The sequence below is a fragment of the Chlorocebus sabaeus genome, chromosome 6, assembly GCF_047675955.1.
Source record: "Chlorocebus sabaeus isolate Y175 chromosome 6, mChlSab1.0.hap1, whole genome shotgun sequence".
NCBI classification, from domain to species: Eukaryota; Metazoa; Chordata; class Mammalia; order Primates; family Cercopithecidae; genus Chlorocebus; species Chlorocebus sabaeus.
The window spans coordinates 45,640,719-45,666,378 of NC_132909.1; the positions used below are offsets into that span (position 1 = coordinate 45,640,719).

The window sequence follows — 25,660 nt, forward strand, 5'->3', positions numbered from 1 at the left end:
CTCTAGCCCACCCTGACTCCACGGGGTCGGGAGGTACCCGTCCCAGTCTGTCTCCCAAGACTGGGAGTTGCTTGTGGCTGGGCTTGGGACTGATGCGTCTTGGGGGGTGCCTGGCATCACCCAGTGTGGAGCAAACAAAGAAGGGACTCCAGGGAGCGTTTTTCTGGAGCTCCTGATTCTGGGAGATAGGCAGGACACACAGAATCCTTTGCTTCCTGGTCCCCAAGACCCCTCTGGGTCCAACTGTGGGGGTGACCCACAGCGACGCCAGAAAACTCCCATGGTTTTTTGGTTGGTTTGTTTTTGTTTTTGAGACAGAGTTTCTCTCTTATCTCCCAGGCTGGAGTGCAGTGGCCTGATCTCACCTCACTGCAACCTCTGCCTCCTGAGTTCAAGTGGTTCTCCTGCCTCAGCCTCCCAAGCAGCTGGGATTACAGGTGCCCGCCACCACACCCAGCTAATTTTTGTATTTTTAGTAGAGATGGGGTTTCACCACATTGGCCAGGCTGGTCTGGAACTCCTGACCTCAGGTGATCCGCCTGCCTTGGCCTCCCAAAATGCTGGGATTACAGGTGTGAGCCACTATGCCCAGCCCCCCCATAGGGTTTTGAGTGTTGAGGGAGGAATCTCGGTCCCACCTATCCACCACTTCTCATTCACCATCTCACGGAGCCCCCAGCAGTGCCTCCAGCAGGAAATGATCCTAATCATAACAACAGCCACAGAGTGACCAGGCACCGGTTATACCCTGTCTCACAAAGGGGAAAAGTGAGGCACAGTCATGTGAGGCCTCCCGCCCAAGCTCTCACAGGGAAAGCCAGCTCTTCCCAGCTCTAAATTATTGAGCTCTTCATTATTCCTTGTGCTGCAGTTTCCTGGAGCATTTATTGAGCACCTAAGTGAACAGGGCTTTGTGGGCAATGACAGAGCTTAGGGAGCCAGCGCCACCACCATCCATGGCTCAGCCCTCCGTGATGCCCTCCTGTGCAATTACTGATCACCTACTGCTTGTCCATCCCTACGCTAGCTAAGCGTTTCACACTATTTTTGTTTTTTTGAAACATAGTCTTACTCTGTACCCCAGGCTGGAGTGCAATGGCACGATCTCTGCTCACTGCAACCTCCCCCTCCTGGGTTCAAGCAACTATTCTGCCTCAGCCTCCTGGGTAGCTGGAATTACAGGCATGCACCACCACACCCAGCTAATTTTTGTAGTTTTGGTAGAGACGGGGGTTTCACCATGGTGGCCAGGTTGGTCTCGAACTCCTGACCTCAGGTGATCCGTCCACTTTGGCCTCCCAAAGTGCTGGGATTATAGGTGTGAGCCGCCGCGCCCGGCGCATTTCCCACGTTTTGTGGCATTTAATCAGCACCGCCCCAGTGAAGTGGGTGCACGTCTGTAGCCAGCCTGTCTCAAGGTAAGTCAAGCCGCCTGAACTAACCGCGTGAGACCCTGAGGCAGCCCCTTCTCCTCCCTGTGCCTCAGTTTCCTCTGCCATCCAAGGGAGACAGTAACACACCTGGCATGATTCAGTGATCTAATCACAGCAGGGACTGAGAACAGCACCCGCCACCAAGTACAGGCGAACGCGAGGCTCAAAGAGGCCGAGAATGCCTGACCAGCCAGCCAGCGCCCCACCCAGCATTAATCAGAGGGGTCCAGCCGGTGCCCTGGCTCTGCGCCCCCAGCCCCACCCCCGCCCTCTCACAGCCAGAGTGGGAGTGTTGTGATAACCCGCAGCCCCCGTTTCCTCCGGGCCAGGAAGGAGCCAGGCAGAGGAAGTATTAAGAGGAGTAATATAAGCACTCCCCCCTGCGAGGCGGGGGCCAGAGCAGGCCGGGTGGCAAGCAGGGACGGTGCACTAGACGGCAGGAGTGAGCAAATGGGTCTGGCCATGGAGCACGGAGGGTCCTACGCTCGGGCCGGGAGCAGCTCTCGGGGCTGCTGGTATTACCTGCGCTACTTCTTCCTCTTCGTCTCCCTCATCCAATTCCTCATCATCCTGGGGCTTGTGCTCTTCATGGTCTATGGCAACGTGCACGTGAGCACGGAGTCCAACCTGCAGGCCACTGAGCGCCGAGCCGAGGGCCTGTACAGTCAGGTCCTGGGGCTCACAGCCTCCCAGACCAACCTGACCAAGGAGCTCAACCTCACCACCCGCGCCAAGGATGCCATCATGCAGATGTTGCTGAGTGCCCGCCGCGACCTGGACCGCATCAATGCCAGCTTCCGCCAGTGCCAGGGTGACCGGGTAAGGCTGTGGGCAGGACACTTGTCCTGGGGACCCTGGGCAAGCCCCCTCACCTCTCTGAGCCTGAGTTTCCTCATCCAAGAGAGGGGGACAATCACAGGACAAATATTCTATTTTCTTATGAGACACAGTCTCGCTCTGTCTCCCAGGCTGGGGTGCAGCGGTGCAATCTCGGCTCAATGCAACCTCCGCCTCCTGGGTTCGAGTGATTCTCCTGCCTCAGCCTCCTGAGTAGCTGGGATTACAGGCACGTGCCACCATAACCGGCTAATTTTTGTATTTTTGGTAGAGATGGGATTTCACCATGTTGGCTAGGCTGGTCTCAAACTCCTGACCCCAAGTGATCCACCCACCTTGGCCTCCCGAAGTGTTGGGATTACAAGCGTGAGCCACCACACCCAGCCGACAGATTTCTTTTCTTTTCTTTTTTTTTTTTTTTTAAGAGCCAGGGTCTCCATCTGTATCCTGGGCTGGATGGAGTGCAATGGCTATCATAGCTCACTGCAGCCTCAATCTCCTGGGCTCAAGTGATCCTCTTGCCTCAGCCTCCTGAGTAGCTAGGACTACAGGTATGTGCCACCACACCCAGCTAATATGTTTATCTTTAGCAGAGATGAGGTCTCACTATGTTGCCCAGGCTCGTCTCGAACTCCTGGGCTCAAGCAATCCTCTGACCTCAGCCTCCCAAAGTGCTGGGATTACGGGGTGAGGCACTGCGTCCAGCTAATTTTTTTTAAATTTCTTTTCTTTTTTTTGGAGACAGGGTCTCACTCTGTCACCCAGGCTGGAGCACAGTGATGTGAGCATAGCTCACTGCAACATTGACATCCTGGGCTCCAGCTATCCTCCTGCCTCAGCCTTTCGAGTAGCTGGCACTATGGACGTGCCACTATGCCCAGGTCATTTTTTATTTTTAGTAGACATGGGGTCTCGCTATGTTGATCAGGCTGGTCTTGAACTCCTGGGCTCAAGCAGTCCTCCCTCCTGGACCACCCAAAGTGCTAAGATCACAGGTGGGCACCACCATACCTGGCAATTTTTTTTTTTTTTTAGATGGAGTCTCGCTCTGTCACCCAGGCTGGAGTGCAGTGGCACGAACTCGGCTCACTGCAACCTTCACCTCCCAGGTTCAAGTGATTCTCCTGCCTCAGCCTCCTGAGTAGCTGGGATTACAGGCACGTACAACCACACCAGCTAATTTTTGTATGTTTAGTAGAGACGGGGTTTCACCATGTTTGCCAGGCTGGTCTCAAACTCCAGACCTCAAGTGATCCACCCCCCTCAGCCGCCCATAGTGCTGGGATTACAGGCATGAGCCGCCATGTCCTGCCCTGGCGCCCTGGATAACTTTTTTTTAGAGACAGAATCTCACTATGTTGCCGAGGCTGGTATGGAACTCCTAGGCTCACCCTCATAAAGTGCTGAGATTACAGGCATGAGCCACCATTCCCAGCCAGCAACCTTTTTTTTCTTTTTTTTACTGTAAGTATATTCCATACAATATTTGAGATATAATTTTGAAAAAATTATTCATTGTCTTTTTGGAATCCAAGTTTAACTCTCTTCCTGTGTGTTAACTGGCAGTCCTGAGCCCATAACTTACTATGCGTAAAGCTCCCAGAATGTGCCAGCACACACTAGCTGCAAATAAGTAGTGACTGAAGACTGGCTACAGTGGCTCACACCTGTAATCCCAGCACTTTGGGAGACCGAGGCAGGAGGACCACCTGAGTCCAGGAATTCAAGACAACCTGGGCAACATGGTGAAACATTGTCTCTACAAAAAGTACAAAAATTAGGTCAGGCAGGCCGGGCGCGGTGGCTCAAGCCTGTAATCCCAGCACTTTGGGAGGCCGAGACCGGTGGATCACGAGGTCAGGAGATCGAGACCATCCTGGCTAACCCGGTGAAACCCTGTCTCTACTAAAAAATACAAAAAACTAGCCAGGCGAGGTGGCAGGCGCCTGTAGTCCCAGCTACTCGGGAGGCTGAGGCAGGAGAATGGCGTGAACCCGGGAGGCAGAGCTTGCAGTGAGCTGAGATCCAGCCACTGCACTCCAGCCTGGGCAACAGAGCGAGACTCTGTCTCAAAAAAAAAAAAAAAAAAAAAATAGGTCAGGCGTAGTGGCTCACACCTGTAATCCCAGCACTGTGAGAGGCCGAGGTGGGTGGATCACTTGAGGTCAGAAATTCGAGACTAGCCTGGCCAACCTAGTGAAATCCCGTCTCTACTAAAAGTATAAAAATTATTAGCCTGGTATGGTGGCATGTGCCTGTAGTCCCAGCTACTCGGGAGGCTGAGGTAGGAGAATCGCTTGAACCTGGGAGGCAGAGATTGCAGTAAGACGAGATCTCACTACTGCACTCCAGCCTGGGCGACAGAGGGAGACTCTGTCTAAAAATAGATAGATAAATACATACATACATACATACATACATACATACATACATACAAAAATTAGCCAGGCATGGTGGCGCATGCCAGTAGTCCCACCTACTTGGGAGGCTGAGGTGGGAGGATGGCTTGAGCCCAGGAGGTCAAGGCTTCAGTGAGCCAAGATGGTGCCACTGTACTCTAGCCTGGGAGACTGAGTGAGATCCTGAATGGAAAAAAAAAAAACAAAAAAAGGATGGACTGAATAAAAGTTCAGAGTGTTTTGTTCCTATTCAATTCTAGCACGTATAAACAGTCCATATTTGCCGTATGCTGCGTGTTGAATTTAGAAATATTAACTCATTGCCAAATCCCAGGAAGTAGGGAGAAGCTTTCGTTGTTTTGTTTTGGTTTTTTTGACATGGAGTCTTGCTGTGTCACCCAGGCTGGAGTGCAGTGGCACGATCTTGGCTCACTGCAAGCTGGGCCTCCTGGGTTCACTCCATTCTCCTGCCTCAGCCTCCTGAGTAGCTGGGTCTACAGGCGCCCGCCACCACACCCGGCTAATTTTTTGTGTTTTTAGTAGAGATGGGGTTTCACTTTGTTAGCCAGGATGGTCTCAATCTCCTGACCTCGTGATCCCCCTGCCTTGACCTCCCAAAGTGCTGGGATTACAGGCGTGAGCCACTGCGCCCAGCCCAGCTAATTTTTCTATTTTTAGTAGAGACCGGGTTTCACCGTGTTAGCCAGGATGGTCTCGATCTGCTGACCTTGTGATCCGCCCACCTCAGCCTCCCACAGTGCTGGGATAACAGGCGTGAGCCACCGCGCCCGGCTGTTTTGTTTTGTTTTGTTTGAGACAGGGTCTCCCTCTGTTGCCAAGGCTGGAGTACAGTGGAAGGTCTTGGCTCACTGCAACCGCTGCCTCCCAGGCTCAAGCAATTCTCTTGCCTCAGCCTCCCAAGTAGTCAGGATTACAGGTGTGCCCCACCATGCCCGGCTAATTTTTGTATTTTTAGTAAAGACAGGGTTTCACCATGTTGGCCAGGCTGGTCTCAAACCCCTGACTTGAAGCGATCCACCTGCCTTGGCCTCCCAAAGTGCTGAGATTACAGGAGTGAGCCATTGTGCCCGGACAGCAGAAGTTTTAAACCCTTTGCAGGCAGGAAAGTGAAGGCATGAGAGGGGAGTTGACTTTCTTGAAGTGTCAGAAACAGGCGGGCTCTCTGGGCACAGTCACAGCTGCAAATCTGGGGTCTCCTGGAGACCTTTGCGCCACTCTCGCACCCTAGCTTGTGTCAAACACACTAGACAATTATCCCCATGTTCTCAGACACAACTTTGTCCTAGGGGTGTCCTGCCTGCCCTGAGACATTGTGGGGAGCAGGTGTGGGGCTCTCTCCTTAAGGGTGAGGTGGGTGAGAGATGGGAGGGTGGGGTGAGGAAAGGCTGAAGAGGCAGCTTCGAGGTCTTCCAAGGAGGTGACCTGGCTGGCCAAGGCCAAGGCAGTGGCAAAGACAGGCCTCCCGTAGGACCTCAGACGGCCCAGCCCTCCGCACTGGGCAGGAAGGTAAGCTCAGCCCCTCAGACCTGCGCAAGGCAGAACTCGGTCTCCTCACCTCAGACCCCTAATGGCAGGGCCATACTTTCACCTTAACCCCCTCGCTCAGAGCCCCAGGGGTAGGGCCCTGTCTCCATCCCCAAAACCCCAGGGCAAAGCACTGTCTCCCCAGATGCCCAGAGTATGGTGGGTCTCATCTCAGCCCTCTAAGATGGGGTGGAACACCCCTCAGTCTCCAGGGCACAACTGTGCCCCTTCCCTCAGACCCTCCTAATAGGGTCCTGCCTGCCCCCTCAGATCCTCAGATGAGAGCCCTGCCTCCCCTCTCAGACCAGAACCTGGCTAACTGGTGTCTTTTCTTTTTTCTTTTCCTTTTTTTTTTTTGAGACAGAGTCTAGCTCTGTTGCCAGGCTGGAGTGCAATGGCACGGTCTCCGCTCACTGCAACCTCCACCTCCTGGGTTCAAGCAGTTCCCCTGCCTCAGCCTCCCGAGTCGCTGGGACTACAGGCGCCCACCACCACGCCTGGCTAATTTTTGTATTTTTAGTAGAGACGGGGTTTCACCGTATTGGCCAGGATGGTCTTGATCTCCTGACCTCGTGATCCACCTGCCTCGGCCTCCCACAAGTGCTGGGATTACAGGCGTGAGCCACCACGCCCGGCCAATTTCATGATTTTTTGTACATTCACAGAGTTGTACATTCATCACCATGATCCATTTTAGAACATTATTTTAGAACATTTTCACCTTCCCAGAAGAAAACCCACATCCCCATCAGCAGTCACTCCCCATTCCCCTCCCCCAACCCCTGGCAGCCACCAACCTGCTTCCTGTCTCTATGAATTTGCCTGTTCTGGGCATTTCATGTCAATGGAATGTCGCACAATGTGGCCTTTTGTGTCTGGCTTCTCTCACTTGCACATCATGATTTTGGGGTTCACACACATTGCAACACGGATCAGTGCTTCTTTCCTTTTTATGGCTGAATCACGTTCTATGTATGGAAGGAACACATTTTGTGCCTCGATTCATCTGCTGACAGGCATTTGGGTTCTTTCCACCTTTTGGCTACTGTGAATTGAGCTGCTGTGGACGTTACTGGCAAGTTTATGTGAGAATATGTTTCCATTGCTCTGGGTATATGCTGAGAAGTAGAATTGCTGGGTCACGTGGTAACTATGTTTAACATTTTGAGGAACTGCCAGATTTTCCCAAAGCAGTTGCAACATTGTACATTCTCATTAGTACTGTCTGAGAATTCTGATTTCCGCATATCCTCATCAACACCTGTTACTGTTCATTTTGGGGTTTTATGGGTTTTTAAAATAGCCACTCTCGTGGGTGTGAAGTGGCATCTCACTGTGGTTTTGATTTGCATTTCCGTAATGGCTAATGATTTTGAGTATCTTTTGATATACTTGTTGGTCATTTGCATATCTTCTTTATTTTTAATTTTAATTTTTTTTTTTTTTTTTGAAACAGAGTCTCACTCTGTTCCCCAGGCTGGAGGGCAGTGGCACAATCTCGCCTCACTGCAACCTCTGCCTCCTGGATTCAAGCGAGTCTTCTGGCTCAGCCTCCTGAATAGCTGGGACTACAGGCATGCGCCACCATGCCCAGCTCATTTTTGTAATTTTAGCAAAGATGGGGTTTCGCCATATTGGCCAGGCTGGTGGTGGGCAGATCACTTGAGGTCAGGAGTTCGAGACCAGCCTGACCAACATGGTGAAACCCTGTCTCTACTAAAAATACAAAAATTAGCCAGATATAGTGGTGCACACCTGTAATCCCAGCTACTCAAGAGGCTGAGGCTGGGGAATCACTTGAACCCGGGAGGCGGAGGTTACAGTGTGCCAAGATCGTGCCACTGCACTCCAGGCTGGGTGACGGAGAGAGACCCTGTCTCAATAAAAAAAAAAAAAAGAAGATTGTTTTTTTTAAAGACTCTTGTTTGCCTCATGAGATGGTGCTAGCATTTGTATTAATTTGCTAGGGCTTCCATGACAAGGTATTACAGACTGGGTGGTACCAAGATCAAAGTGTTAGCGGTGTTGGTTCCTTCTGAGGCTGTGAGGGAAGGATCTGTTCCTGGTCTTTTTTTTTTTTTTTTTTTTTTTTTGAGACTGAGTCTCACTCCAGCACCCAGGCTGGACTGGAGTGCAGAGACGTGATCTCGGCTCACTGCAACCTCCACCTCCCCGAGTTCAATCAGTTCTCTGCCTCAGCCCCCCGAGTAGCTGAGATTACAGGCACCCACCAACACGCTCGGCTAATTTTTTTTGTATTTTCAGTAGAGACGGAGTTTCACCATCTTGGTCAGGTTACTCTTGAACTCTCCACCTTTTGATCCACCCGCCTCAGCCTCCCAAAGTGCTGGGATTACAGGCGTGAGCCACCGCAGCCGGCCTGTTCCAGGTCTTTCTAACTGGGCTTGCAGGTGGCATCTTCTCCCTGTGTCTGCTCTTGGTCTTCCTTCTGTCCGTGTCTCTGTGTCCAAATCTCTTCTCTTTATAAGGACATCAGCCATGTTGGATTAGAGCCCACCCTAAGGACCTCACCTTAACTTAATTACCTCTCTGAAGACCCTACTTCTGCCAGGAGAGGTGGCTCACGACTATAATCCCAGCACTTTGGGAGGCCGAGGGGGGCAGATCACCTGAGGTCAGGAGTTTGAAACCAGCCTGGCCAACATGGTGAAACCCCATCTCTACTAAAAATGCAAAACTTAGTTTGGCCAGGCGCGGTGGCTCACACCTGTAATCCTAGCACTTTGGGAGGCTGAGGCGGGCGGATCACCTGAGGACGGGAGTTTGAGACCAGCCTGGCCAACATGGAGAAACCCTGTCTCTACTAAAAAATACAAAATTAGCCAGGCGTGGTGGCACAGGCCTGTAGTCCCAGCTACTGGAGAGGCTGAGGCAGGAGAATCACTGGAACCCAGGAGGTGGAGTCTGCAATGAGCTGTGATCACTCCACTGTATACTAGCCTGGGCAACAGAGTGAGACCCCGTTTCTTAAAAAAAAAAAAAAAAAAAAAGGCCTGGCGCGGTGGCTCAAGCCTGTAATCCCAGCACTTTAGGAGGCCCAGATGGGCGGATCACGAGGTCAGGAGATCGAGACTATCCTGGCTAACACGGTGAAACCCCATCTCTACTTAAAAAAATACAAAAAACTAGCTGGGCAAGGTGGCGGGCGTCTGTAGTCCCAGCTACTTGGGAGGCTGAGGCAGGAGAATGGCGTGAACCCGGGAGGCGGAGCTTGCAGTGAGCTGAGATCTGGCCACTGCACTCCAGCCTGGGCGACAGAGCCAGACTCCGTCTCAAAAAAAAAAAAAAAAAAAAAAAAATTTAGGGCTGGAAGGCCCTGGCGGATGGATCCTTTGAGCTCAGGAGTTCCAGACCAGCCTGGACAACATGGTAAAACCACCATCTGTAAGGAAAATACAAAAAATTGGCCAGGAGTGGTGGCGCATACTTGTAGTCTCAGCTCCTCGGGAGACTGATGGAGGAGGATTGCTTGAGCCTGGGAGGTCAAGGTTGCAGAGTGAGCTGAGATAGGGCCACTGCACTCCAGCCTGGGTGACAAAGTGAGACTTTGTCTAAAAAAAAAAAAAAAAAACGAGCTGGGCACGGTGGCTCAAGCCTGTAATCTCAGGACTTTGGGAGGCCGAGGCGGGCAGATCACCCTGAGATCAGGAGTTCAAGATCAGCCTGGTCAACATGATGAAACCCTGTCTCTACCAAAAACACGCAAAAAAATTAGCGGGTCGTGGTGGCAGGCCCCTGTCATCCCAGCTGCTTGGGAGGCTGAGAAAGGAGAATTTCTTGAACATGGGAGGCAGAGGTTGCGGTGAGCCGAGATTGCACCACTGCACTCCAGCCTGGGCAACAGCAACAAGAATGAAACTCCGTCTCAAAAAAAAAAAAAAAATTCAGTTGACCATAAATGTGGATGTAATATTTTTAAAGTTCATCCATGTTGTAGCATGTATTTATACTTTGTGTCTTTTTATTTCTAGATAGTAGTAACTGTAAAAGCTTTTGAAAATCAGACAAATATCCACTATATTTTTATTTATTTATTTTTGTTTGTTTGTTTTATTGAGATGGGGATCTCGCTGTATTGCCCAGGCTGGTCTCAAACTCCTGGGCTCGAGTGATCCTCCCACCTCAGCCTCCTGAGTAATTGGGACGACAGGTGTGAGCTGCCACACCTGGCTTCCAACATCCCCTCAATAAAGGGACCGTGCTCTTGTGAATTCAGCTCACTCCGGCCACTAGGGTGCTCGATCTGGGTCCAGGCAGTCCCGGGGGCAAGACACTAAGCTCTGTCCTGCGCCCTTCCCCTCCCTTCCGGGCAGGTCATCTACACGAACAATCAGCGGTACATGGCTGCCATCATCTTGAGCGAGAAACAATGCAGAGAACAATTCAAAGACATGAACAAGAGCTGCGATGGTGAGTACTAAGGCCGCAGGGAGCCGGGGTGGTAGACTCCCCGCCCAGTGCTTGCGGCAGCCCCCAATCTTCCTGGGTCTCCTGGTCCTGTTTCCTTAGCCTTGCTCCTCATGCTGAATCAGAAGGTGAAGACGCTGGAGGTGGAGATAGTCAAGGAAAAGACCGTTTGCACTAAGGATAAGGAAAGCGTGCTGCTGAACAAACGCATAGTGGAGGAACAGCTGGCTGAATGTGTGAAAACCCGGGCGCTGCAGCATCAAGAGCGCCAGCTGGCCGAGGAGCAACTGCGAAAGGTTCAAGCCCTCTGCCTGCCCCTGGACAAGGACAAGTTTGAGATGGATCTTCGTAACCTGTGGAGGGACTCCATTATCCCACGCAGCCTGGACAACCTGGGTTACAACCTCTACCATCCCCTGGGCTCGGAATTGGCCTCCATCCGCAGAGCCTGCGACCACATGCCCAGCCTCATGACCTCCAAGGTGGAGGAGCTGGCCCGGAGCCTCCGGATGGGTATCGAACGCGTGGCCCGCGAGAACTCGGACCTCCAACGCCAGAAGCTGGAAGCCCAGCAGGGCCTGCAGGCCAGTCAGGAGGCAAAACAGAAAGTGGAGAAGGAGGCTCAGGCCCGGGAGGCCAAGCTCCAAGCCGAATGCTCCCGGCAGACTCAGCTAGCGCTGGAGGAGAAGGCGGTGCTGCGGAAGGAACGAGACAACCTGGCCAAGGAGCTGGAAGAGAAGAAGAGGGAGGCGGAGCAGCTCAGGATGGAGCTGGCCATCAGAAATTCGGCCCTGGACACCTGCATCAAGGCCAAGGTGGGCATGCGGGCCCCAGAGGGAGGCTGCAGTGGAGTTAGGTCCAGATGCCAAGGGGGTGGTGGTGACGTTGAACTTGGAGTTGGCTTTGAGGATGGCTTCCTGTTCTAGGCTGGGTGAATTACGACTCTCTAGGATCAGGCATTAAGATCAGGATAGAGCTTGGAATGGGGATGGGCATTGCGAAGAGTGTAGGGTTAAGAATGGAATTAGAGTGCCGGGCACAGTGGCTCATGCCAGTAATCCCAACACTTTGGAAGGCCAAGGCGGGTGGATTGCCTGAGGTCAGGAGTTCGAAACCAGCCTGGCCAACATGGCGAAACCCCTTCTTTACTAAAAATACAAAAATTAGCAGGGCATGGTGGCAGGTGCCTGTAATCCCAGCTACTCAGGACTCTATCTCAAAAAAAACAAAAAAAAACAAACCTGGAATTAGAGGTAGGGTGGATATTGGGTCTAGGGTTGGGTGAGGGGGTGGATCTAGAATTTCTGTTGCCTTTGGGTTTGGGTTGAGTTGAGGCATGGAGGGCGGATTTAGGATGGATGCTGTGATGACCCGTTGGTGGCTATCCACTCTACGGATGGTTATAGGATTGTAGTCATGTGGATGGAGAAGTTTGTTGGCATTAGGATTGGGGTAGAGTTTGGAATTAGGAATGACATTGAGGAAGGATTAAGAATTGAGGCTGGCTGGGCATGGTGGCTCACACTTGTAATCCCAGCACTTTGGGAGGCTGAGGTGGGAGGATAGCTTAAACTCAGGAGTTCAGACCAGCCTGGGCAACATAGCAAGACCCCCCACCCCAGGCTGGGTGTGGTGGCTCACGCCTGTAATCCTAGCACTTTGGGAGGCCGAGGTAGGTGGATTGCCTGAGCTCAGAGTTTGAGATCAGCCTGGGCAACACGGTGAAACCTCGCCTCTACTAAAATACAAAAAATTAGCTGGGCATGGCAGCGTGTGTCTGTAATTCCAGCTACTCGGGAGGCTGAGATAGGAGAATCTCTTGAACCCAGGAGGCAGAGGTTGCAGTGAGTCAAGATCACACCATTGCACTCCAGCCTGGGTGACAGAGCAAAACTCTGTCTCAAACAAACAAACAAAACACAAAACTCCATCCCTACAAAAAAAAAATACAAAAATACAAAAATTAGGCCAGGTGCAGTGGCTCACGCCTGTAATCCCAGCACTTTGGGAGGCCGGGACGGGTGGATCACGAGGTCAGGAGATTGAGGCCATCCTGGCTAACATGGTGAAATCCCATCTCTACTAAAAATACAAAAAAAAATTAGCCAGGTGTGGTGGCAGGCGCCTGTAGTCCCAGCTACTCAGGAGGCTGAGGCAGGAGAATGGTGTGAACCTGTCAGCCAAGATCATGCCACTGCACTTCAGCCTGGGCGACAGAGCAAGAGTCTGTCTCAAAAAAAAAAAAAAAAAAAAAAAAAAAAAGCCAGGTGTGGCAGCACACACCTGTAATCCTGGCTACTTGGGAGGCTGAGAAGTGGGAGGATTGCTTGAGCCCAGGAGGTTGAGGCTGCAGTGAGCCGGAATTGCACCACTGCACTACAGCTTGAGTGAAAGACCAAGACCTTATCTAAAAAAAAAAAAAAAAAAAAAAAAAAGGAAATCATGTCCTTTTCAGCAATACGGATGCAACTGGAGGTCATTATCCTAAGAGAATTAATGCAGAAACAGAAAATCAAATACCATATGCTGTCACTTATAAGTAGGAGCAAAATATTAGGTACAAACAAGGATGGGAACAACAGACACTGGGGTTCCAAAATGGGAAAGGGAGGGAGGGAGGCAGGAAAGGGTTAAAAACCTACATTTTGGGTACTGAGTTCATTGCTTGTTCAATGAGACCATTGGAAACTCAGACCTCTATGACTGGGTGCAGTGTCCCACACCTGTAATCCCAGCACTTTGGGAGGCCAAGGTGGGTGGATGACCTGAGGTCAGGAGTTCGAGACCAACCTGGCCAACATGGTGAAACCCTGTCTCTACTAATAATACAAAACTTAGCCAGGTTTGGTGGCAGACGCCTGTAATCCCAGCTGCTTGGAAGGCTGAGGCATGAGAATCGCTTGAACCCAGGAGGCAGAGGTTGCAGTGAGCCCAGATCGCGCCACTGCACTCTAGCCTGTGTGACACAGCAAGACTCTGTCTCAAAAAAAAAGAAACCCAAACCTCTGCATCATGCAATATACCCAGTGTAACAAACCTGCACACGTCCCCACTAAATCTAAAATAAAATAAAATCTGCTCCAAATCCTAAAAAAGAAAAGTGAAAGAATTCAGGCTGGGTTTGAGTGTAGGGAGCTGGTGGATTATTCTACTGTTGGGATTGGGATTGGGGTTAGGGTCAGAGTTAAAATCCTGTATTTCAGTTGAGTTGAGGAACCAGGGGAGTTGGTTTAGCGTTGGGAGTGATACTGGGGTGAGGATGCCTAGAGGAAGAGTTGATGTGAAGGTTGAACTCGTGTTTAAGTTGGGCTGAGATGAGTTGTTGGTCACTGCTGTGTCTAGAGTTGACTTGAGTTAAAGTTAGGATTTCACTTAGGATTTCGTTGATTTTAGAACGGGGTTGAATTTGGAATTTGGATGGTGAGAAAAGCTTGCAAATTGAGTCAGGGATGCTTGTAGGGGGTGAGGTTGGGTGAAGAATGATCTAGGATCTCATTTGCTTTGGGACTGAGTTGAAGCACTGAAGTCGGATTTGAGGCTCTGGTAGTTGGAGGTGACTGGTGCATCTAGAGATGCTTAAAGGTTGCAGCCAAGGGTGAATTTCAGATTTCACTGGCATTGACATAGGGATTGGTATTGACAATGGGTTAGGAGTTGAGCTCGGGTTGGTTTAGGGTGACTGGTGGAAGGCTGAGTGGGCTTGGAGTTGAGTTGAAGGATTGGGTGACCCTGGGTTATGGCTGGGGAGACATTGGGGTTGAGTGACGATCAGGGCTGGGTTGAGAGTAAAATCTGGGGTAGATGCCAATCTTGGGGTGGAACTGGGTTGAGGTGGATTTGGGGTAACTGACCAGCTTAGGACGGTTTCGGGTTAATATCAGGGGCTCTATAGGGCCTTAGAATTAGGGTGAAGTTTGGGTTGGGATTGGAACTGAGTGTGGGTTTAGGATGGGAGCTGGGTAGAGGCTGGGGTCTGGGGTTGAGTGGGTGTTGAGCATGACATTGCACAAGTGTTTGTAGGAGGGCATGGTGGAGGCCAGGGCTGGGGCTGGGGAAATGGATATTTTCTCTCCTTTTTTTTGAGACAGAGTTTCGCTCTGTCGCCCAGGCTGGAGTGCAGTGGTGCAATCTCAGCTCACTGCCACCTCCACCTCCCAGGTTCAAGTGATTCTCCTGCCTCAGCCTCCCTGAGTAGCTGTGATTGCAGGTGCCTGCCACCACGCCTGGTTGATTTTTTTTTTTTTGTATTTTTAGTAGAGATGGGGTTTCACCATGTTGGCCAGGCTGGTCTCGAACTCCTGACCTCAGGGGATCCGCCCTCCTCGGCTTCCCAAAGTGCTGGGATGACGGACGTGAGCCAGCACGCCCTGCCGGAAATGGATATTTTCATAGTGGTTGGGTCAAGAGAATGGTTGAAGTCAGAATGAGATCTGAAGATACGGTCAGATCCAGTTTATAATTAGGATTGGGTTTAGGTTGGGGCTTGATTCTAAGTGAGACTGACTTTTCATGTTGGGATCAGATTTTAGGTGATTGAGTTCAGAACTGGCCTTGGATTTCAGGTTTTGGGGGATTGGCTCAGGGATATTCCAGGGGTGGCATTTAGGATCGGGGTCCAGTTGGTCTACAGGGTAGGCTGACTTCAGTCTGAAGGGGGCTGTGGTGGGTGAGTAGACTCCGATGGGGTCATGGGTTGGACCTGGATTCACCCTGAGGCTCTGATGGAGATAGGGGTAGGCCAGCTCTGCAGCATGGGGCCTCGGGACTGCTGAGGTGAGCAGTCCCACAAGTCCCCAAGCCATCTGAAGTCTTGTGGTGGGTGCAGGTGATTCTATGTTCATGACCATGTGTGTTTTTCTTCATGGGGTCTGTTACGCTGCCCTGGAAGGACTTTAGAGACACTGGTCTTGACGGGCATGAAAGGGCAGAACCCGGCTGGGCGCAGTGGTTCATGCCTGTAATCCCAGCACTTTGGGAGGCCGAGGCAGGTGGATCACCTGAGGTCAGGAGTTCGAGACCAGCCTGGCCAACATAGTGAAACCCCACCTCTATTAAAAATACAAAAAATTAGCCAGGCATATTGGCGCGTGCCTGTAGTCCCAGCTACCCAGGAGGCTTAGGCAGGAGAATCGCTTGAACCTGGGAGGCGGAGTTTGCAGTGAGCCAAGATCACGCCACTGCACTCCAGCCTGGGCAAAAAGAACGAAACTCCATCTCAAAAAAAAAAAAAAAAAAAAGGGCAGAAGCCTGTCTGGGAAGCCCTGGCTTCTACCAACCTCCCTCCATCTTTCTTTCACAGTCGCAGCCGATTATACCAGTGCCACGGCCCATGGGCCCTGTCCCCAACCCCCAGACCATCGGTGAGTGACAAAAGACAGAGCCAGGTAGGGGAGGGGCCCCTTTCCACCTCAAACCCCACCCCAGCCCAACTCTCCAACTCCCCTGGGCTGCCAGCCCATCCCTAGCCCAGGGGCAGGGGCTACTGAAGCTATAGTTCAAGCCTCACCTCTCCCTCCCTCCACAGACCCAGCTAGCCTGGAGGAGTTCAAGAGGAAGATCCTGGAGTCCCAGAGGCCCCCTGCAGGCATCCCTGTAGCCCCATCGAGGTAAGGCACTAGGCAGGCTGCAGTTGTTCAGTCTTAGGGCTGTGGGCAAAGCTAGGACCAGGACTGAGGGTGGAGGGAGGCTGATCTCACACTTGCTTCTTCCTTAATTGAGCACTTGCTGTATACGTGTATGGTTGGGCATAAGGGACACAGCAGTATCCAAGACACACCCAGTTCTGTCCTCACGAAACTCCCTGAGTAGTGGGTGAGACAGTGTCATGATGGGACTACCAAGGAGCCTACAAGTATTAGGCACCTACTGTGAGCCCCACGCCGTTCTAAGTACTTTGCAAGATTAATTCATGTAATCTTCACAACTAAACAACAATAGTAGGGCAAACTACTATTCTACCCACTTTCCAGATGAGGAGAGTGAGGCACAGAGAGGGCATGCATTGTACCCCAGGGAGCACAGCACAACTGAGACACGAACCCAGGCCATCGGACCCCAAACAGGCAAGAGAGAGCCTTGGTGAGGAGGAGCTGGAGCATGCGGAGCTGGCCTCAAGGAAAGCAGGGGGAACCGTGTTCCAGGCAGCAGGAACAGCCAGGTCAAAGGCCTGGAAGCTGGATAGGGGTGAGGGAAGGTAATGAGCAAAGGAAGAGAGTGGGGAGTGGCATCCAGGAGTGATTCCTGACCTTTAATTTCTAGAAAATGAGTCTCAGCTGGGCATGGTGGCGCATGCCTGGAATCCTAGCTACTCAGGAGGCTGAGGCATGAGAATCGCTTGAACCTGGGAGGCGGAGGTTGCAATGAGCCGAGATCATGCCACTGCACTCCAGCCTGGACAACAGAGTGAGACTCTGTCTCAGATTAAAAAAAAAAAGAGGCCAGGTGCGGTGGCTCACGCCTGTAATCCCAGGCTGAGGCGGGCGGATCACAAGGTCAAGAGATCAAGAGCATCTGGCCAACACGGTGAAACCCCGTCTCTACTAAAAATACAAAAAGTAGCTGGGCATGGTGGCGGGCGCTTGTAGTCCCGGCTACTCGGGAGACTGAGGTAGGAGAATCACTTGAGCCCGGGAGGCGGAGATTGCAGTGAGCCAAGATCGTGCCATTGCACTCCGGCCTGGCAACAGAGTGAGACTCCATCTCAAAAAAAAAAAAAAAAAAAAAAAAAAAAAAATCCAGTTACGGTGGCTCACGCCTGTAATCCCAGCACTTTGAGAGGCCGAAGCGGGTGGATCACCTGAGCTCAGGAGTTCAAAACCAGCTTGGCCAACATGGTGAAACCCTGTCTCTACTAACAAAAAAAAAAAAAGAAAAATACAAAAATTAGCCAGGTGTGGTGGTGGGCACCTGTAATCCCACCTACTCCGGAGGCTGAGGCAGAAGGACCACTTGAACCCGGGAGGTGGAGGTTGCAGTGAGCCGAGATCACACCACTGCACTCCAGCCTGGGTGACAAAGAGAGACTCTGTCTCAAAAAAAAAAAAAAGAGTCTCAACTAGGCACTGGCTCACATCTGTAATCCCAGCACTTTGGGAGGCTGAGGTGAGAAGATAGCTTGAGTCCAGGAGTTCAAGACCAGTCTGGGCAACATAGTAAAACCCCCTCTGTACAAAAAATACAAAAATTACCCAGGTGTGGCAGTGTGCACCTGTAGTCCGAGCTACTCAGGAGGCTGAGGTGGGAGGATCGCCTGAGCCCAGGAGGTGGAGGCTGCAGAAAGCAAAGATCGCATCCCTGTACTCCAGCCTGGGAGACAGAGTGAGACCCTGTCTTGGGAAAAAAAAAAAAAAAAAAAAAGACAGTCTCTGAAGTCAAGGGCCTGGAAATGCTTTGCCAATTGCAAGGTGCCATCCAAAAATGGCCAGAGCAAGGGGCTAGGGGCCTCTGTAGGAAGCAACAGGGGCTCCTGGCACACACTCAGGTCATGGCTTGAGGCCTGTGCCCCTGGCCTCCTCCCAGAGTCAGTCACTTCTCAGAGGGCGGCCTGTGCGTCACAGGGATGGTGACTCAGGCCACCGCCCCAAGAACTGCCTGTGCTCTCTCTGGGGTCCTGCTGCACCACTGACGGAGTCAGGGCTGGCACTGCCATTTGCAGTTTAGGACCCGAGGCTCAGGAAGGCACCAGGACTTTAAGTCAGATCCCTTTGACCCCAAACACTGTGCCTATGACCATTTTGCCACAGGGCTATTGTCAATCTGGGTCTATTGCAGCCTCAGAGGGATAATACGCGATTTCTGGCCAAGTAGATTTCCGAAAGCTTTGCTGCCAACTCCCCAGGATACAGCATGTCCACCTCCATTTCCACCTCTTCTTTTTTTTGTTTTTTGTTTTTCCTTCTTGCATTCCCTCTCCGACAGGGAGCTCACTCCCTTGCCAAGCTGTCTCTCAACCCCTTTGCTCTAGATGGCTCAGTTCTCAGCCCTGAGCAGCCCACAGGGAGGGAAACAAAAAGGTGAGGAGATTCCCCACTCCAAGCAAACACAATTTTCCTCTCTCCATCTTGGCCCAAAGCCCTCATGGCAAGGAAGGAGGTTCTATTATTATCCCCACTTCTCAGAGGAGGAAACTGAGGCCCCAGGGAAGTGAGCAGCCCGGGGTCACACAGTGGAGAATCAGGGCCAGGCCCGGGCTCCCAGCCCAGGACTGTCAGGGCCTCGGCTGAGAACCGGGGAAGCTCTTGACATTGTTTACCCCAAAATGACGTCCATCTGCTGAGAAAACAATGTGTGCTTAAGCCTGAATCTTGCCTCCTTCTCTCCTCACGGTTGCAGGAAGGGCCTCTGGCCTGCTGGCTTCTGCCCTTGACTCGCCTTCCCCTGAGAGACGCTGGGGGCAAGTGGGCTGGGGTTGTCTGCTCTGGGTTCACTGGGCAACTTGGGGAGAGTCACTGGAATTTTATTTATTCATTTATTTATTTATTTTTATTTTTTTTTGAGACGGAGTCTCGCTCTGTCCCCAAGCTGGAGTGCAGTGGCGCGATCTCGGCTCACTGCAAGCTCCGCCTCCGGGGTTCATGCCATTCTCCTGCCTCAGCCTCCCGAGTAGCTGGGACTACAGGCGCCCGCCACCGCGCCTGGCTAATTTTTTGTATTTTTAGTAGAGAGTGGGTTTCACCGTGGTCTTGATCTCCTGACCTTGTGATCCGCCCACCTCGGCCTCCCAAAGTGCTGGGATTACAGGTGTGAGCCACCGCGCCCGGCCTTGTGTGTTTTTTTTTTTTTTTTTGAGATGGAGTCTCACTCTGTCCCCTAGGCTGAAGTGCAGTGGCGCAGTCACAGCTCACTGCAACCTCCGTCTCCTAGGTTCAAGCAATTCTCCTGCCTCAGCCTCCTGAGTAGCTGGGATTACAGGAGTATACACATCACACCAAATTTTTGTATCTTTTTTTACAAAATTTGTAAAAATTGTGGGGTTTCACCATGTTGGCCAGGCTGGTCTCAAACTCCTGGCCTCAAGCAATCTGCCCTCCTCAGCCTCCCGAAGTGCTGGGATTACAGGTATAAGCCACCCCCTCTGGCCTCCACTCTTATTCTTTCTTGTTTTGTTTTGTTTTTTGTTTTTGAGACGGAGTTTCGCTCTTGTTGCGCAGGCTGGAGTGTAATGGCCGGATCTCGGCTCACCGCAACCTCTACCTCCTGGGTTCCAGTGATTCTCCTGCCTCAGCCTTTCAAGCAGCTGGGATTACAGGCATGCGCCACCATGCCCAGCTAATTTTGTATTTTTAGTAGAGACAGGGTTTCTCCATGGTCAGGTTGGTCTTGAACTCCCGACCTCAGGTGATCCACCCACCTTGGCCTCCCAAAGTGTTGGGATTACAGGTGTGAGCCACCACACCTGGTCCACTCTTGTTCCTTCTAAGCCTTGATGAATCTCATTTTAGCGGGACGCAGTGGCTCATGCCTGTAATCCTAGCACTTTAGAAGGCTGAGGAGGGCGAATGGCTTGAGTCTAGGAGTTCAAGGCCAGCCTGGGCAACATAGCAAGTCTTCATCTCTAAGAGAGAAAAAATAAAATCCTCATCAATATAGTATAGTGTTTAGTTTAAAAAAATAAAATAGACAAAGTCTCAGCTGGTATTTACTTGCTCTAACGGCTTCCAGACACTTGCGCATCTCCCATGTTCCCAAATCGATGGCCGACGGAGGACCCCGCTTCAGCTGGGATTCAGCACGAGGTCTTGCTCTTATGGAAAAAAAATCTTTATTTTTCTTTTGAGATGGAGTCTTGCTTTGTCACCAAGCTAGAGTGCAGTGGTGCAATCTCTGACCACTGCAACCTGTGTCTCCTGGGTTCAAGCGATTCTCATGCCTCAGCCTCCCGAGTAGCTGGGATTACAGGCACGTGCCAGCATGCCCGGTTATTTTTTGTATTTTTTAGTAGAGACAGAGTTTCACCATGTTAACCAGGCTGGTCTCGAACTCCTGACCTCAGGCAATCTGCCTGCCTTGGCCTCCCAAAGTGTTGGGATTACAGGCATGAGCCATGGTGCCCAGCCTATGGAAAATTTTAAAGTCATTTTCTGTTGGTGGTATGTGCTCCAGCTTTCCTTTACTTGATGAGACTGAGTGTCCCTTCCTGATGATCACATGAGGCAGAGGAAAAACAAACAAACAAAAAAAAACAAAAAAGAAGTAGTAGAGACGGAGTGTCTTTGGAAATCAATGTAAGTTTCTTTAAACACGATATAAAGACAATAATGGCTGGGTATGTTGGCTCACACCTGTAATCCCAGAACTTTGGGAGGCTGAGGCAGGTGGATCACAAGGTCAGGAGTTCAAGACCAGCATGGCCAATACAGTGAAACCCTGTCTCTACTAAAAATACAAAAAATTAGCTGGGCATGGTGGAGCGTGCCTGTAATCCCAGCTACTCGGGAGGCTGAGGCAGGAGAATTGCTTGAACCAGGACCTGGGAGGTGGAGGTTGCAGCGAGCTGAGATCACACCACTGCACTCCAGCCTGGGCAACAGAGCGAGATTCCATCTCAAAAAAAAAAAAATTAACCAGAACTGATGGCATGCACCTGTAGTCCCAGCTACTTGGGAGGCTGAGGCAGGAGGATTGCTTTAGCCGAGGAGGTCAAAGCTGCAGTGAGCTATGATCACGCCACTGCACTCCAACCTGGGTGACAGAGGAAGACCCTGCCTCTAAAACATTTTTTAAAGGGCAAATATTAAGTAAATCTTGGTCCAGGAGCAATGGGGCTGAATATGGCAAAAATTGCAATGGGAAGAGCTTTTTTTAAAAAAGATTGTATTATTTTATTATTATTATTTTGAGATGGAGTCTCACTCTGCCACCCAGACTGGAGTACAGTGGTGTGATCTCAGCTCACCATGACCTCCACCTCCCAGGTTCAAGCGATTCTCCTGCCTTAGTCTCCTGAGTAGCTGGGATTATAGGTGCCCGCCACCACGCCTGGCTAATTTTTTTGTATTTTTAGTAGAGATGGGGTTTCCCCACGTTTACTAGGCCGGTCTTGAACTCCTGATCTCAGGTGATCTGCCCGCCTCAGCCTCCTAAAGTGCTGGGATTACAGGTGTGAGCCACCGCGCCTGGCCATATGGGCTTAAGATGGGAGTCCAGGCCTGGCTCTGAGCCGGGCACATGGTTAATGTTGTTCAAGTTCCTGTTATGACTCTCATGATTCGTTTGTCCATTCGAGCCGTATTTATTGAGCAACTGCTGGGAACTGGGCATGGTACTAGCTGCTGGGAACAAGGCACAGAAACCGCTGCCCTCAAGGGGCTCACAGTCTAGTGGGAGAGATGGATGACAAATCAGATGAACGGGTCACTCAAGGGCCCTTTGGTGATGGGGAGACAGAGAAAGGGGCAGGAAGCGTCAGAAGGTTGGAACTTTCTACCAGAGATAGGGCAGGCTACACCGAGGAGGTGATATTGAAGCAGACACCCAAAGGAGGTGAGGGAGGAGCCATGGAGGGATTCCGGGAAGGGTGCGCCAGACAGAGGACACAGCCAGGGCAAAGGCCCCAAGGTGGGACTGTGCCATGTGTGTTTGAGGGGAGGAGGCCAGTGTGGCTGGAGTGGAGTGATTGAGGGGAACAGGAAGAGGAGGTAAGGACAGGGAAGTGATGGGAGCTGATCAAGCCCTGTCTGTGGCTGCTGTGAGGACCTGAGCAGACGGGGGATGTGCATGACCCAGTTCAAGCATCCACAGGTTCCTCTGGTCACTGTTGGGGAACAGACTGGGGGACAAGGAGCTGGGGACCAGGACAGAGGCGGTTGCACTAGTTCAAGCAATGATGGGGGCTTCAATGCCTCCGTCTCTGAAAGATGGAGCCTTGCAGGCTGGCAGCAGGGACCAGAGCTGGGTAAATGCTGGTTGAGGATGGAGTCTGGGGCCGGGGCCAGGGCCAGGGACCAGAGCCAACCAAGGAACGTGAGGCCGCTCGGGCCCCAGGGAAGAGCCGGGGAAGGAAGGGAGAGGACCAGCGGAAGCGGGACTTGGCCACAGCCCCCTCCTCCCCCAGCAGGAAACAGCCTCTGAGCCAACCCCTGACCCCTCACAGGAACCTCTGCCAGGCCCAGGAGGGGGAGGGCATCCCGGATAGCAAGACAACTCCACTCGTGCAAAGGCAGCGGGACTGGGGGTGCGGAAGCAGTGTGATGGCTCTTGGAATTGTTGGGTCTTTGGCATAGTAGGAGTCCCTGATGGGGATGCCTGGGAGGGGCAGAGGGGTGGAGCCCTGAATGCCATGTCGTAAGGCTTGGACTTTGTCCTGAGGGCACTGGGGAGCCACAGAGGACGTGTGAGCAGGAGCAGGCAAAAGAGGGAGACTGAAGCCTTACCTTGGCAACCAGCGTAGGTGTCTGGGGGAGCGGAGGCTTTGGGGTAAATTCTCAGTACTCCCAGAATGTTGGGAGGCACTGGGGAGAGTCAAACAAGCTGTAGCAGAGGCTTGGGGCTTGGAAGTGGCCACTCTGAACCTAAGTATCTTCATCTGTATAATGGGGAGGAACACACCTCAGTCTCACCATCCTGGGGAGGTTCAACACATGCGACTTTCATGGCGAGGCTGAACCTGAAGGAGCCCTGGGGTCCTGAGGAACAAGTAGGGGCCCAGGGTGGGAGGAGGCAGGGCCGGGGTCCCCAGGATGTTGTGCCCCCACTGAGGACGAGCCTCCAGGGCCCGGCGAGGTTTGCCCTTCCCTCTGTCTGACACTCTGTTGTGTTACTATCCCCTTCCTGCCCTAGTGGCTGAGGAGGTTCCAGGCCTGAGGACCAAGGGATGGCCCGACTCGGCGGTTTGCGGAGGATGCAGTGAGATGCTCACAGCGCCCGACACAACCCCCTCCCGCCGCCCCCAACCACCCAGGGCCACCATCAGACAACTCCCTGCATGCAAACCCCTAGTATTCTCTCACACCCGCACCCGCGCCTCAAGATCCCTCGCCCAGAACACACAGCTGCGGAGATGACGTCACGCAAGACCTGGCGCTGACGTCACATATCACCGTGGTGATGGCGTCACGTGGCCATGTAGACGTCACGCGGCCATGTAGAGGTCACGAAGAGATTCAGCGATGGCGTCGCGCAGATGCGCACGTCACACACAGACATGGGGGGCGTGGCATGACGTCACAATAAGATGCAGCAATGACGTCACGGGCCACGTTGACGTCGCACGTCATGTCAATGTCACATAGAGGCGGCGATGGCATCACACAGATGGTGATGATGTCATACACAGACACAGTGACAACACACACCGTCACAACGTCACCTATAGATATGGCACCAACATCACATGCCCGCATGTCCTTTCACACACTCTTTCTACCCAATTCTCACCTAGTGTCACGTCCCCCCGACCCTGGCACACGGGCCAAGGTACCCACAGCATCCCACCCCCTCCCGCACAGCCCTGGGCCCCAGCACCTCCCCTCCTCCAGCTTCCTTGCCTCCCAGCCACTTCCTCACCCCCAGTGCCTGTACCCGGAGGTGAGAACAGGAAGCTATTCACCTCCGCTTCTTGAGTGTGAGTGTTTCCAGGCCCCCATTGGGGCCCTGATCTGGGGGTGAGGGTCACCTGCTGTCGGGAGGGGAGCCATTCCTTCTCCGCCCACTCCCAGCCCTGCCTGTGGCCCGTTGAAATGTTGGTGGCACTTAATAAATATTAGTAAATCCTTCAAAGACTCCAGAGGTGCGATTTCTGCTTTTAAAGGTACCACATGGTTTCTGGGCATGGTGGCTCACGCCTGTAATCCCAACACTTTGGGAGGCCAAGGCGGGAGGATCACTTGAGGCCAGGAGTTTGAGACCAACTTGACCAACATGAGAAACCCCATCTCTACAAAAAACACAAAGCCAGGTGTGGTGGTGCGTGCCTGTAATCCCAGCTACTTGGGAGACTGAGGCATGAGAACCTCTTGAACCCTGGGAGTCAGAGGTTTCAGTGAGCCGAGATCATGCCACTGCACTCCAGCCTGGGCAACAGAGCAAGACCCTGTCTCAGAAAAAAAGAAAAACGAAAAAAGAGAAAGAAAGTTCCAGGTTTGCAAAGAATTATCCAGAAAATGTACCAGTGTCCAGTTTAAAGACACTTTGGCTCACTGATATCACTAAATTAGCCAGCCATCAGGGAAAAGCAAATCGAAAGAACACAGGGAAATCACATTGCACCCAGCAGACTGGGAAAATGTCTTTTTAAGGCCATAACACGTAACACCTACTAAAGGTGTAGAAAAAAAGGGCCTTTTCCTACAAGACTAGTAGAAATTCAAGTCCTGTAATGGCCCTTCCAGGAACTAGTTTAGTGAAACGTAATAAAATCAGGCTGGGTGTGGTGGCACATGCCTGTAATCTCAGCACTTTGGGAGCCCTAAGTAGGAGGATTGCTTGAGCTCCAGAATTCAAGGTCAGCCTGGGCAACATAGCGAGACCTCATCTCTATGAAAAATTTAAAGAAAACCAGGTGTGGGCCGGGCACGGTGGCTCACGCCTGTAATCCCAGCACTTTGGGAGGCCATAGGCGGGTGGATCACGAAGTCAGGAGATCGAGACCATCCTGGCTAACACAGTGAAACCCCGTCTCTACTAAAAATACAAAAAATTAGCCGGGCATGGTGGTGGGTGCCTGTAGTCCCAGCTACTCAGGAGGCTGAGGCAGGAGAATGGCGTGAACCCAGGATGGGGAGCTTGCAGCGAGCCGAGATCGTGCCACTGCACTCCAGCCTGGGCGACAGAGTAAGACTCCGTCTCAATAAAAAAAAAAAAAAAAAAGAAAGAAAAAGAAAGAAAACCAGGTGTGTGATAGTGTGCTCCTGTAGTGCCAGCTACTTGGGAGGCTGAGGTGGGAGAATTGCTTGAGCCAGGAGTTGAAGGCTGCAGTGGGCTCTGATTCCACCACTGTGCACCAACCTGAGTGACAGAGCAAGACGCTATCTCAAATGCACGAATGCACAAACCTTTGACTCAGCAACCCCATCCCTGCGG

At 52.0% G+C, this 25,660-nt stretch overlaps 1 protein-coding gene across 1 annotated transcript; it reads left to right on the forward strand.

Annotated features, from left to right (window-relative positions):
* The first annotated feature begins 1,809 nt into the window (after window positions 1-1,809).
* Window positions 1,810-24,361, forward strand: PLVAP (plasmalemma vesicle associated protein). The gene is made up of 6 exons (XM_007995720.3): window positions 1,810-2,252; window positions 10,549-10,645; window positions 10,745-11,457; window positions 15,942-16,002; window positions 16,167-16,248; window positions 23,420-24,361. Exons 1-6 carry the CDS (start codon window positions 1,884-1,886, stop codon window positions 23,424-23,426), a joined length of 1,329 nt encoding a protein of 442 aa, XP_007993911.1. The 5' UTR covers window positions 1,810-1,883; the 3' UTR covers window positions 23,427-24,361.
* The last annotated feature ends 1,299 nt before the right edge of the window (window positions 24,362-25,660 follow it).

Excerpts from the sequence above, each read along its gene's own strand:
- PLVAP (XM_007995720.3), top strand. The coding sequence starts at position 1,884 with ATGGGTCTGGCCATGGAGCACGGAGGGTCCTACGCTCGGGCCGGGAGC. Across the intron at positions 2,253-10,548 it reads GCCAGTGCCAGGGTGACCGG|GTCATCTACACGAACAATCA; the intron begins GTAAGGCTGTGG and ends CCTTCCGGGCAG. Across the intron at positions 11,458-15,941 it reads ACACCTGCATCAAGGCCAAG|TCGCAGCCGATTATACCAGT; the intron begins GTGGGCATGCGG and ends TTTCTTTCACAG.